The 14,535-nt window shown below is 38.9% G+C and overlaps 1 protein-coding gene across 3 annotated transcripts in view; it reads right to left on the bottom strand.

The window, feature by feature from the left end:
• The window catches only part of DHRSX (dehydrogenase/reductase X-linked), a 161,936-nt gene that overhangs the window by 104,131 nt on the left and 43,270 nt on the right, over positions 1-14,535 (bottom strand). For all 3 annotated transcript variants that reach the window (XM_063149680.1, XM_063149678.1, XM_063149679.1), the window contains one exon: positions 7,846-7,914. In XM_063149680.1, coding sequence (XP_063005750.1) covers positions 7,846-7,914 — 69 coding nt within the window. The remainder of the gene's footprint in view (positions 1-7,845; positions 7,915-14,535) is intronic.

Genomic DNA, 14,535 nt, shown 5'->3' with positions numbered 1-14,535 from the left:
ACTTAAGTCTTAACAAAAAAAATAAATTGTCTTTGCCCTGCACAAAAATTGAAAATAAAGACAAACAAAGATCAAGAACAAAACAAAAACCAACCAAAGACACCCAAACAACAGTAACAAAAAAAAACAACAGAAACAACAATAAAACAAACTGAAATCCAAAACACCAAAAGAAACAAGAATGGAAGCTGCTTCAGAGTCATTCTTACACTAAATATCAGCATTACTTTCTTTTTTTTCCACAGAATTTTTTTTTTTTACTTGAATAGATGTGATTTTTTTTTACCCTGCTATGAAGTTCTTTTCAAATATCTGCTTCCCAAGACTGCATTCTGGTCAAATTATTGCTATTCCTATCACTATATGCACTTAAATCTTAATATTGGCACTGTATGAACACTGATGCAGTGTCTGGAAGGCCCTGAAGCTGTGTAGTTACAGTCCCTGTATTCATGTCTGGACACACAAAGCAGACAGAGTTTCATGTGGGTTTGGCAGCTAAAATGTGCAAGATATAGAGAGTTACGGTGTGGCTGGGGCTGGAAGGAGATTGTCCCTTCTCATGCTGGGCCCTCTGGAGGTGGTTGTCCAGGACAGTGTTCAGATGGCTTTTGAATATCTCTCAAGACAGAGAATCTACAAACACTCTGGGCAACCTGTGCTGATAACCAAAAGCTCTTATGCTAAAAAATTATAAAAACATACAGTTTTTCTAATTTTAAATGGATTTTCTTGCATTTTAGGTTGTGCCCAGTGCCTCTGGTCCTGTCACTGGGCACTGGTGAGGAGAGCCTGGCGCATAACTCGCTTAAGAAATGGGACATCTATTCACAGCTTCAATTCTGTGCCACTGAAAAACAGTCCTTGAAGAACAAATTAAGCATGGGCACAGTGGCACTGGTCCTTGGAGGTGCAGAGGCTCCTCTCTAGCAGTTCTTCCTCTGGAGCTTTGCCATACTGCTGCAAGGATGGAGCAGACAAGGAAATCCTGGCACTGCCTGTACACACAGGCTGACCAGCATCTGCTGTTTGATGTGCAGCTCATACCTGGCAGGTTGCTCACACAGCATACAGGCTCTGCTTATCCCACATTTACTTCAGCCCACAAGTTCTCCATGCTCTTGGCAGCTGGGCTTCCAGTACAGAAGCCAATGACAGTTCCACATAAAACATTCTACTTGTTATAAGCAAATTAACTTCTAAAGCCCTACATGTAACTCACAGAAGATAGGTCTATATAATGTAGTTCTTGGAAGAGAAGTATGAAAGCATTCCAGAGAGAACACAAATTGCTTTTTTCTTGGCTTTGTCTCTCAGTATATGCTGGCAAATTTCTTGAAAACAGACAAGGTCTAGAAATGGCTCACACACAACCTGCCTGCAACTACTGATCGAGATGGAAAAAATAATGGCATATTAAAGGATGTGACAAACCCAGGAGCACCTTTATTCAGCCACTGCACAACATCATGACTCTACAAGTGCATACAAGAGGATCAAAATCCTGTGAAAGTCTGAAATGGGAGCTTTTTCCAGCCTTGAAGAGGCAATTTTCATTTGAAACTCCCTTTCTCCAGATTGCCTTCAGTAGGGCAGCACAATCAGCAAAATCCTAACCTCAGAGCTTTGGTGCCATTAGTCACACAAAGCTTTGGTGATTTACAGTCAGAAAATGATTTCAAGACATCTGACGGGACTTTGTTATTCTGCCTACAGCTACACCTGTGCACTTCTTTGTCTCTAAGTTTCAATTAGAGATAATTTAAATAAGAGAAAATCACATTTCCTAGTGGCAGAGCCTGTTAATGAAATGTGTTTCACATTTCCAATGGAAATGGGAATTCAGGAAACCAACAGGCAGAGCTTGTGTCTGCATTATGAATACATTTCACATTTGAAAGACTTTATCTCCATCTCAGCATCCAGATATGCAACTCATCTTCAGCTATGTGAAACATATTCATATTGCTCTTAATTTCTGATATGCCACATTGTTAACATGACCACTCAATTTCCAAAGTGTTTTAGGAAACACAAAAAATAGGGGGTTCTCTATTGTTTTAAGTACCTATAAGAACTGAGAGGGGAAATCTTCTATCATGTTACACTGGAAGTCAAAAGGAGAGCAAGAAAAGACACAAGCAAACAGGCTTAACAAACTTAACCGTGGTTTTGCATCAAAGAATTATGTAAAACAAACAGAAAAGCACGACAATTGATTTGAAAAGTTTTAACCTAAGTGATTTTATCAGAGGGCTCTGGAGACACCTTTCTGTGGATTAAAATCTTCCCTGCTTAATATGAAGCAAAAAGTCACCAGCTTTACTGGATAAGAGATTTAAGTGCTATGAGCACAGAGAAAAAGTATCAGCCCAGGCATTACTTTCTTGGTCTCCAGAAAAGAGTCTTCCATCCTTGTGCATGGGGAGGATCCAGTCACAAATCTATATTAACACATCCAATGTTTTTCAATATTCAAATATGTTCATATGGCTTGAATATACCTAGTATAACCTCGGATGAGGAAGGAAAATAAATCTTAATGTTTAGGCAAGGTTCATCAAGTGACAAAGCAGAAAAACTCTGCAGTTCCACACAGGGTCCTGCAAAGTGGAGCACTGTCAGACTGAGACTTCTCTGCTCCCATTCACATCACCACCTTGGCTTTCAAGGTGTCTCCATAAGCCTGGTGTTCAGCTGTCCAACTCCAACTGAGGGCAGTCATTCACCTGCCAAGGCCAAGTCCTGGAGATGATGCACCAGCCCAAGAACAGAAACCAGGCAGGTGGAAACTGCGCTGTCATTGTCAGAAAGCTCTTTAAACCAATCCTACGGGTCTCTCAGCATCAGCAGTGGTAGAGAAAGGATATTTCAATAGGATGTGGTAGAAGAGACAAAGTAACCACATTAGGTCCAGCCACAAGCCCAGGATGTGACGCTTTTACAACTCAAAACGCCACCAAAAAAAAAAAAAAAATTACACAAAGGCAAGCATAAACTCACACATGCTTATGCACACTTGTAGAAGATATGTCTCAAACACAAATATTTTCCACTATTTTTGACTGGTTGGACAACCGCTTCCATAATGATGGCCTTTGGCATGCCATCCAAAAGAAAAAGTCCTGTCAGACATTTTTGCACATATTAACAAGGCATCAGTCCTTGCTGAACTGAACTCTTTGCTGAAGACAACTCCAGCTTATATGATGGGAATACCGCCACCAAGTTTAAAAGTTTGTGAATTTGGGAACTCAGCAGATTACTTCCTCTAGCCTGCAGGGAAAGCTAACAACAAACTCTCTACAGAGCAGAAAAAGCTGGACTGCTCTGTTAAAAATGGTGCCTAACATAGCAAGCATTGGTGGAGAAACCACCCACGAGTTATTCTGTAATTACACATGGTACAACTATATTAACCCATCTTCTTTCACAGCAATTCTTCAATCTCAGGTCTCTAACAAAAAGGAAAAATTCCTTTTTTATTAGCAAGTCATACTTCAAAAGGGAGCAAGAGACTTTGTCATCTCCTTATTCCCTGGCTGAGCCACATGTAGCATAAACATCTCTAGAGAAAGCTCTGGGAAAAAGCCAGGCTTGTTAAATGCTTGTGAATTTTTTAAAGACAATTCATTCTACTATTTGGCCCATGCTGTCTTGATGTGGGTCAGACTGTAAATGACACAATTTGGCTGCCACTATGCTAACCTCTGCATTCCTCTGGCTCTGAGGGAGAAAGTTTCTTCTTCCTTTCTCTCCTGACTTCAAATGGAAGTTTCATGAAGGCTGTGAATTTAGCTGGTAGTTTTGTAATTGTGGTTTTATTTAAATTGCTGCAAAAATGTTGGGTGAGATTAAACGCAGGCTTCTCCTTTTGAAGAGGTCTACGCTTAATAAGACTTTTACACCCTCTTTTCTCACTAAATGATAATTTTTTTCTCCTTTGACTCTAGTTGCAACTCCAATCTCTGGATGTGAGAGCCTTCCCCTGGTACTGTGCTATTTGATATTTATGCATAAAGTTTTGCTAATTGCTGATTCCATTGGCATTCATGAACCTTTGCTGGAATGAATGAAGTTTTCATTCATGTTTATATATGAGTTTCCAACATTTGTATGTTTGTAATCATCAGGCTAAAACCAGCTTTCATTTGCAGAGACATAAGCTGAGGGTAACTGAGTCAGGAGATATAACTCTGTTATGTAAATTGAGAGATTCTTTTTCAGTACCATTGAGAGCTGACTTTATCACAGAAACTTCCCATTTCCACAGCTCAATGAGGTTTGTTCACTACTGGTAACTGTGGCTGCACAAACAAGCAGTTTGGATCAATATAAGTCCATTTTTGGAGCTCAGTTTGTGCTGGACACCTGACATAGGCACTTGCTGCAGGTCTGTGGAAGGCTCAGATAAACTCTGAAGTTTGCTCCCATGCAGAACTGCTCTGTTACTGCTGCAACTCTCCTCCCAGGCTAGTTCTGTCCAAAGGGAATCCAGGACAGGACCTGCAGTGCCCTTCCTGATAGGAACCTGTGCTCAGCAAGCAGCCAGGAGCTGAGGGTTGCCTGAAAAGCACCCAACTGATCTAACTAATGAACACACTAACAGAGACACACCCTATGTGCAAATTACAGAGATTTATCCAATTAGAATATCTCTGTGGCAATTCCAAGCCATCAACAATTTTCCCAGCCATATAATTGCCACTATTAACAACACAAGTTCCCAATTTAACAAATGGAAGCAAGATAAACGTCCACACATCCTGGCTTCTCCCAGCTTTATGATTCATGCTGTAGCAATGTGTTGCCCTTGGTCTTTTGGAAATAGCGCCAGGTGTGAGAATTTTAATGACAATGCAGCACTACTTCTGGCCTGTTCTGGGTATCTGAGGGCTGGGATTTCTTTATCATGGAGGAGGTGCTGATGGTTCAGCTGACTGGGTCTATCATGCCCCAAGGACTTGTAGCTTATTTACTTCCTCTCAACTGCCCATGTACATCCTCCCTCCTTACACTTTGCAATAGGTTACCCAGAACAGAGACCCAAAACCAAGGAGGACACTTAAACAGTCTGGAATCAGCAGGGAGAGGAACCAAGAAGGTTTCTGATGCAGCCCCAGGATAGGGGGTGGGTGGAAGGAAGAGAGGAAGTGCTATGTTATTTAGATTTTCTGAGTCCTTTAGCATCACTGCTTTGTAGCAAATGGCTGCAACTGCTTTCCTCTCCAGTTCTGTACTCTCTTTTGGCATTGGCTCTGATTTCCATGCCTCCAGGGTGGGAAACCAGGCTCCCTGCCTCCCTGTATTCAGAAGTTTTGTCCATCCTTTCATGTCTTGCCATGCTTTTACAAAAAAACAAAACAATAGAAAAAACCCCAAAACCCATCACCTGCATGCATAGCCCTTTTTATTACTATCCTTTATCCTCCTCTGCAATGTTAGCACATTATTGCTCCTCAGCTGCTTCATAGGAATTACTTATGTACATGCTTTGAATCTCACTTGTCCCAGAAGTAAGTACAGATTATGTCAAGTAAAACTACTTACCCTTAGATATCAGACAGAGCCCCAGACAGACAAGGCCAAGACAGAGAAGGATGACAGTGCCTTAAAAACATTGTAATTACTTGCATTCAATAAGCCTGGCATTTTCCCAGAGCTGTCTCTGGGGATGATTGTGCTATGTATGGCTCAGCCAGGCAACAAGGAGAGGACAAGGTCTTTTGCTCCCTTTTGCTGTCTAACCTGATAAAAAGCAAGGAGATTTTCTTCATTCTAAGGAATCTGAGATCTAGATAACAAACTGATGGCATCTCACGTTGTTTGTCCATAAGAGCTATATTGTCCCAATCCTTGACCACACTGGCTGCCCAAAAGTACTATTTTGAGTAGTTCTCCTTCAAGAGTCTGATGTTCCTGATGTAAGCAGTTTCTGTAAAGCAGTGTTTTCATATGGGCCATGAAAAATGCTCAAAGAAAAAGCAGGGAGAAAGGGTCAAGACAACCAATAATGTTTTTATGCAGTGACTAAACAGATCTTGAACTTTGAAAAGGTAATACTCTTGCACAGCACTGTCTCAGGGTTTTGGTTTGGATACAAGCATCATCTAGCCAACCAAGGACACAGTCACAGTATCTACACACACATCCTATTTAAAGCAAAGTGCAGATTCATTGATAAACAGTAACACAGGGGGGGCTCTCAGTTCTGAACAAGTCTTTTGCACAGGACATTGCACTTTTAAATACAAATTTTCCTCAATCAGTGAGAAATTTCGAAAAGACAATACTCTTCCAATTTATTTTTAGGACAAATCAATGGAGGCCTGAGATTACTTAAACCTCAGTTAAAATAATTACAGTGAGGAACAACTTCAGTTGACTTTAAATACACTTTCAGCTTCCTCAAACTGACATCTTTGTCTTAACAGTTTATAACTGAGGGCTATAACTGACTTTACCTAGAAAAGGCAAGAAGGACTGGAGTGCTAGAAAAGCCTGTGATCACACAGAGGGAGAAAATAACACAGACCCTGGTTTATTCAGATTCATGCAAGTCACATGACATTGTTAATTCCAACTGGTTTTGGTCTCTGCACAGAAACTTCCAGCAAAAGACTTTAACGATGTAATAATTACCTTTTTCCTTTTATGATCCTTCTAACCATGCCTTAATTTATGATGCTTTTAACTAGCATACATGTATCCTGAGGCTATAATGGATGCACATTTATTTAAGCCAAAAGATAAATCATAATGAAAGGGTTTTTTAAAACAATAATTAACATGTATTTTGATAATCATAACAGTAATTATGGTACAAAAACAGAATCAGATCTCAGAAGAAGCCATGAAGATCCCAAATAGTTTGGACTAGCAACACTGCTCTATAATTTTGCCAAGAAATTATGCGTCAAAGTGGCAGGAATGAATCATCATGCACCATTAGGAACTACGCCCAGTGACACCCAGGGACAAAAATGTGAGCTACACTAACCTCCACCATGAACTGCAAATGGCAATCACAGAGCAGGTAGTGTGGAACATGCCTTTTCTCTCAGTTATCAAGCTATGCTGTCCTTATACCTCTACAAACATGATAGATCATCAGGAAGGATGATCTATCTAAAAGAAATAAGAGAAGAATCACAGAAGATAGGAATTTAGGTTTGATATGAAAGGTCTATTTATGTGTAAGAAAATGGTTTTATTTGTGAAGTATTATAAGCTCTTAACATGTGTCAAATGACCCAATCAAGCAGCCTTGATCTTTAAAAAACCTGCTAGCTCCTAAAACAAGCAAAGTAAAAGAGCACACACTCTTACCTGCTGTCATCCTCCCTTTAGCAAAAATTACTGGTATTCTGAATTTTTCCCATCTATTAAATAATACACATACAGATACTCAGGCAGAGTGTAAGTTGCAGGCAACTCTTTTTCAATGACAAACAGTAAAGTAAAACCAGGCTGAAAACATTTTTTAAGAAATACCCTACGCATTTTACCCCTGAGTCAGATTTATTTCTGGAATTCAGTTCATAGAATCACAGAACCATTTGAGAAAAAAGGACCTTAAAGAGCATCTAGTTCCAAACCTCCTGCCATGGGCAGGGACACCCTCCACTCCACCTTCCACAGTTTGCTCAGAGCTCCATCCAATCTGGCCATGAACACTTCCAGGGAGGAGGCATCTACAACTGCTCTGGGCAACCTGTTCCAGTGCCCCAAATTAAAAAAAAATTAAATAAATTTAGCATTACACAAGGGGTCCTCATATCAAAGGAGATGACAGCAAAAAGAGAGGAAAAGTGGTTTCTTAAAGGAAATTATATAATATGGTACCTTTTCCAGTCAAAGTTTCTTCTTTTATTTTCCTCACCGCTTCTTGGCCATCACTTTCACTGTTTCCAGCTGTTAAATTACAAAAAATGAAAAATTAGCAATGCAATCAATTTAAGGACTGGCACCTATGAAGTGACAACCACAGTGTAGAACCAGTGTGAAGTTTTAGGTGGAAAGGTGTGTTGCAGAGGCTTTCAAAGAGGGCTGCACAAATGCACTGTGATTTCCACAAGTTCTGCCAGTTTATCTCATTTATTCATATAAAATAGAACTATCTACTGGAACAGCAGACTTGAGATTTGAGTCTGTGAGACAAGTGAATTGTATCACATCCAGATTGGGCAAAAATTTCACTACAGGTAAGAGCAGATTTCCCCTTGCTCTTTTTCCAAAATGAAGACTTCCACAGTTGGAGGAAAGTCCTGACTACCCTGTCTCAAATGCTCATGAGAGGATTTATTAGTGCTAAGATAAAATGTAATTAGGCATCACATAAATGTTTTTTGTACCATTCAGCTTAGGTGGGTGGTTACTAATTGTCTGACATTTGTTTGGCAATTTTTTTATAACACGTCAAAGGAAAAAACATAAGCACAAGAGATACAGGAATTAACACAAGTTGAATTTTTAAAATTAACATTCAATTTATCCATCAAAATATTTTCCATAGCATGGAACATCAAAATACCTATTGTTTATTATCTAAATTGGATAACAGTACTGTTATCTCTTATGAATTTCATGAAGCTGCCTATTTTCCTCATTATATAAAATTCTGCCAAACTTTCTGTAAAGATTATTTTTGTGCCAGCCTGCAAGTATCCTGTTCAGTACCACAAAATAAAATGAAGTTGGAAGAGACTTCAGGAGGTGTCTGGTACAGTCCCCTGTTCAGATTAGCTTGTACATGCTTGTATTTACTTGTGAAAAAGGACTTGAAACACATCTTTGTTTTCATGATATGCAAGAAAACCCAACATTTACATAAATTTAGCCAAAATTAATATACTTAGCATTCCAGATACTGGAGAGAAAATAATTCTCACATAAAATCAAGATTCATACAGGTGTACAACTGCTGTCTAGCACTTCCATTAACTATGGACAGGAAGGAAGGAAGGAAGGAAGGAAGGAAGGAAGGAAGGAAGGAAGGAAGGAAGGAAGGAAGGAAGGAAGGAAGGAAGGAAGGAAGGAAGGAAGGAAGGAAGGAAGGAAGGAAGGAAGGAAGGAAGGAAGGAAGGAAGGAAGGAAGGAAGGAAGACCCAGAACAGCAAAGCAGATATTTGAAATATTTTCCTCTTGCTGTTTTTCCCCCTTTAAAACCATCCAGCCTTGTAGAGAAGAAAAACACTCAGTTTGATGCTAATTTCCAGATATAGATGCAGCACCAACAAACAAACCCTCCAGTGAAATTCTGCCATTTCTGGGGAAATTTGTGCACAGGGGTTTATGGGCAACAGATTAATTTTCCTCACTGTTTCATCTCAAGTAATGTACTAGAGTAGGATTTCAAACTCAGAGTGTTGTTATTTATTAGGCTGGATAGGGTTATGCTAGAAATAAGAACACTTGTGTGCCAATTCTGTGAACATCTTATTTGATTCCTCTTTTATTCAGCACCTCTCGTGCAGAGATCTGGCTTATTAACGCCTCCAGTGTCATGATATAACTCTCAGTATGTTCATTTAATTTGTTCTTTTAAAAGAGCTTGTGTTCACAACAAATTTTAATTTGCTTTATTTTGCTGTTATATAAATGGTTATTCATTAAAGCTCAGTGCCTTCCAAATGAGCTCATTTTATTTATATTTGCATATTTTTCACTCTAGACCACTGGGAAAAAAAATTATTATTTTGCTAAACAGTCACTTCAGACGTCTGTTTCCAGCCTAATCCAACAGAGTTTGAAAACCAGATGCTGAAGGCTGGAGTATTTCAAAATTGAAATAGCTTCAGTGAAAACTGCCACGATATTAGAGGTTTTAAAAATCCTTCTTTCAAAGAAAATACTGCAAGAAAGAATAAAGACATTGAACAAATGACCAAAGTCCTTAGAAAAAGTTCAAAGGCACTTCGATCAGAAGGATGCATACCATGAAGCTGGGAGGCTAATCTAGGCTTCTGAGCTAGGCTAAGGAGATCAGCACCCCCTCGCCAAGGGCAGGTGGGAGAGGAAAGGACCATTGCACTTTTGCACTGCTTCCCTTCTAGTACATCCTTCTGGGATCTTCTAAGCAAAGTGAGTGGTAGGCATCAAAAAGATCAACCTCCTTTTAAGTGCTATATTAATTATTCAACATTTTTTTAAAAAATGCTTTTTAAGTCATCAAGCTAACACAGTCAGCTTTGGGTTGGGAAAAATCAAAACTAATCTGCATCTTCTTGATGAAGTTGGGTCACTAAAGGGCACAACCTTCAAGTGCACTGAGCAGATGTGCAGCACCCTAAATTCAGGATGATTTACTAGACCAAGGTCAAATTCTTACTGCTGTCAGCTGGTTTAAATCCTCAGTATCATATTTGTCATGATTCTTTAAAAAACTTTTTGATACACAAACTGATCCTCTGGCTGGACATTTTTTCAATGATTCACTATAATTTCCATATGTTCCATATACTAGAATTTATCCATTTTAAGTGTTATAGCATCTGTAGCATAAGATCTGCCTACTCTGAATTCAAATGGTTTGAAGGGAAGGGTAAGAAAGGGAAGAGAGATGATCATGTATTTTATGCAGTGAGGGAATCTTAGAAAAAGCTTTGAGAACAAGGGATTCATTGTCTTGGGAGCTTAGATCATCAAAGTACCCAAAACCATAATAATCTTGCTTTTCATGCTAATTTAAAATGTCTACTGGGAACTCAAAATAGATATAGTTTTCTCAAGAACTGTTTATGCAAGCAGTTCAGTGCCCTACCTGATGGGGTTTTTTCCACTTAGTCCACAAATAGTGAAGAATTTTGGGTGATACTTATTCAATAACAACACTGACTATAATCAATTCTGAAAAAAATCCTAATAATATAAAGAAATAAATTAATTGTAAACAGATGCACTTGTATAAAATCAGATATCATTTCAATGGCATAAAAAATATAGTTCTTAATAAAATACTGAAAAAAAAGGAAAACATATTTAAATACAACTTTTAGTCAAAGAAATGTATTCATCTCTTCAACATTTACTTCCACAAACATCACAAGTCAAAGCAAGTTGATATGAAGCCACCAGAGAGGTACATATTAAAATTCTTATCAGCACCAATAGGCTTTGGATCTTTTCTTAAATGTCAGGCTCTGTCATCTCAGTCACTTAAGTAGATCCTAACTCTGAAAGTTATTTCAGGGATTTCAACAGAATTGTCACAGAGATTGCTCAGTCTGAACAAGGCTGAAAAAGAGCACAGACCTTAGAAAGCCTGGATGGGCTAAAAACACATTATTGCTAATTAAGGGGTTCTGATACATCTATGTGTATTTCTGTACTATATTTTTAATTTCTTTGAATGCAATTATCTCTTCAAAAGAGTATTTGCCACTCACACACTGAATTTATATACAAAACTGATTCTGATAAAGAAAGTAAGAGCTTTTCCAAATGGTGTTTTTCAAAACTAAGAATTTGCAATCTTGATGTTTCAAGGAAATGTACTTCAGGGCATTATAAAAAATTTAAAATAGTCTTTGATCAACAATAGAGCCTGTAAAGCTTAAGGTTGCCCAGAGAGAATAAACCACAAATCCAAAAAAGCTCTTGCTTACTTAAGTGTGGCAAGGGAAAATTTCCTCACTTTCAGTAAGATAGCACAAAATGAAGACAAATACAAAACTTCTGGAGATGAACATAAAGAAGATTCAAAACAACCAGAACATGGTGTCAAGAGAAGGACCTGACTCCTCCAGCTTGGAGCCTGAGAGCCACCTTGTGCAGGGAGCCCCAGGGGGAAGGCAGGACAGAGAGCTGCCCAGGGGCAGGGCAGGTGCATCACCTCCCAGCCCACCCCACACACCCCGCACCCCGGCAGGCGTGACCCCTCCATCACCAGGGCCTGGGGAGCCTGAGATAATGCTCATCCCTCCATCTGCGGAGCCACAATGACAGAGCAGTGACTCCCCGAAACAATGGATCACTTTCCAGGGTGGGCAGCACGCCCCATGGCCCTTCCCTCGCCCCACTGCTGACTTGGAGCCACCCAAGTGCAGAAGTGGTGCCCACAAACTCTTACGTGTTTGCCAGGAAAAGCTTGGTGGTACAGTAATCAATTCTGTATGAGTGTACACCATCTGATTAAGGAATTGCAAAGGATAATTGTTAGATGCCTTTGTGCAACAGAATATAAAAGTTTCTAAATGGAAATTTGAATCAAGATGCCTCCTCAGAGTAGCATAATCCTCATTGTGATTGAAGGGGAACTGATTTCTTTGAAGCACCAGCCTGAAGACAGGCTTATGAGGGCACCCAATGCCTCAAGAGGAAAACAAAATCCTATCAGCTGGTGTTAGGAAGATTATGATTTTATGAGTGTACACAAAAAATAGAACATGCCTAAAAGAGAGGAATAACTGCCCCCAAAATCTCCAAGGATGAGAAATTTGAACTCAATACAATATGAGCAGGTTTTTAAGGAATTTGTAAGGTTTCCTTTAAAGGAATTTGTAAAATCTTCAATAAAAAGAATATTGATCTTACATCTCCTATGTAAAACTTCATCTCATATGAAGTCCATTTAAGGCATGGACTTCAATAATAGGTATAAGGATGTGACCAGCTATAAAAAATAAATTGTGAACATGATACAAACTTCCTTGTGTCTAGAGATACCACACATCTTTTGTCATTGAGTTCATCACGCAACAGTCACAATTAAATACATGCTTTCCTTACATGAAAGGTGAAAATATTGTTGTAAGTGATCCTTTGAGAAAAGAAGCAAAAAATGAGCAAGGGAGAGAATGTTGATTTGCAAGGAAAAAAGAAATCATTATTATTGACTTAGGTTTCAGCTACCCACTCGTTCCAACAAGAGGTTAACAACCCTGTTCACCAAACCCAAGATGCATCTAGACAAGTGCCCTCTTTCCAACAATAAATTGCAGCAGATACTTAAAGAAAAGACACAACAGCATTAAGTCTAGGAGTGATTTGCTCCAATACACCCTCCCAGAAGCAGGAAGTTTCAGAGATTTCCTGAACCCAAGGTCACACATGGCCTCTCAATGAACATGGCTTGTGCTGCTTCACCTAATTGCACTTTCAGTTCATTCAAGACCTTGATCACCAAAGAGTCCTGGGACAGCAGGCTCTGTGATTTAATGACACACCTAATTATGTTTAAAAGGTTGCTCTTCAGTAGCTTGTTTGTTGTTGTATTTTTTATTTTGCTGGATGTTCTCTACTAGGTGCACAATAATACAGGGAATGATCCCTTCTCCTTCACTTTCTACACCATCCATAACTGTATGATCACACCTCAGTCATCTCTTTGGAAGCACAAGGATGTTTGTTCTGGGCCCCACCTTGTACAAAGCCATCCTCTACTCCTAACCATCACTCTTCAGTTTTTTCCAGTTCAACCAGACTCCTTTTGAGTATGCACAACAGGATGATCCAATGGTTTCTATAAAGGAAGAGAGACGCTTTCTGCCCTGTTTTCATCTCCTTTCCTGTTCAGTAATATAATTTCATTTGCCTTTATGACTGGCACGAAATATCGATGATGTTGTACATTGAGCTTTCAACAGTAAATCACAATATTTATTTAACTCTTTGACTAGCAGTTAATTTAGGTCCTATTCTTGTAAATACATAGGTGTGGCTGTTTTTTCTCATATTCTGTATTTGCATTTACTAACACTCTGTATTTATCCATCCCTTCATAGCACAGTCATCCACTATTGGGAGATTATTTCCTATTCCTCATAGTAGTTAAGATTTAACAAGGCATCTCTGGACACCTCCCAGTCCCACCCTCTGCTACAATTGGTGGCCCAGGACCATGTACAGTCAGATCCCAGCTGTTTCCAGGGATGGAGACTCCTCAACCTTTCTCAGCAGCCTGTGCCAGTGTTTGAACACCCACAATGTAAAAAAAAAAAAAAAAAAAAAAGGGAAAAAAAAGGTTTTTTTCCCACTAGGTACTTATACACTGGAAAAGATACTCCTAACCCTTCTCTCCTTTTCAGGCTGAACCTCTCAGCCTCTCCTTACATGTCAGAAACTCAAATTCTTTAATTATCAATAGTCAAACAATTTTGAATACCCTAAACACATTTAAACAAAATGCATCATCTCACTCTTCACCCTGTATTCTGTATCTATCTTTGCTAAATGTACTGAACACCTGTCTGTGGGACCACAAGCATCTTTACTCCAACTCAAAGCTGATAAATTACTTCTCAATATTGTTTTCTGTTTGCTAATCCATTACTAAACTACAAGAAATCTTTCTCTTATCTCAAGACAAGCTAGCCACTTTAAATCTCTTGGCATGAATCTTAACAAAAGCTTTGGAAAACCAGGATTAAATTAATACACACAGTTGTTGAATATTTCAAAGCGTTAGGCAAAAATGCTTAATGAATAAATTAAACATGCACCAAGAGAAACTGCACTAACTCTTCCAAAGTTCCAATAACACATATTTAACTTTACATTTTTTTAAATGCCTGACTTATTTTTCAATATAAAAAA

The sequence above is a fragment of the Melospiza melodia genome, chromosome 2 (assembly GCF_035770615.1).
Source record: "Melospiza melodia melodia isolate bMelMel2 chromosome 2, bMelMel2.pri, whole genome shotgun sequence".
Classification (NCBI taxonomy): Eukaryota; Metazoa; Chordata; class Aves; order Passeriformes; family Passerellidae; genus Melospiza; species Melospiza melodia.
Note: the sequence above shows the minus strand (reverse complement) of the source record. Positions and strands in the feature narration are given on the sequence as shown.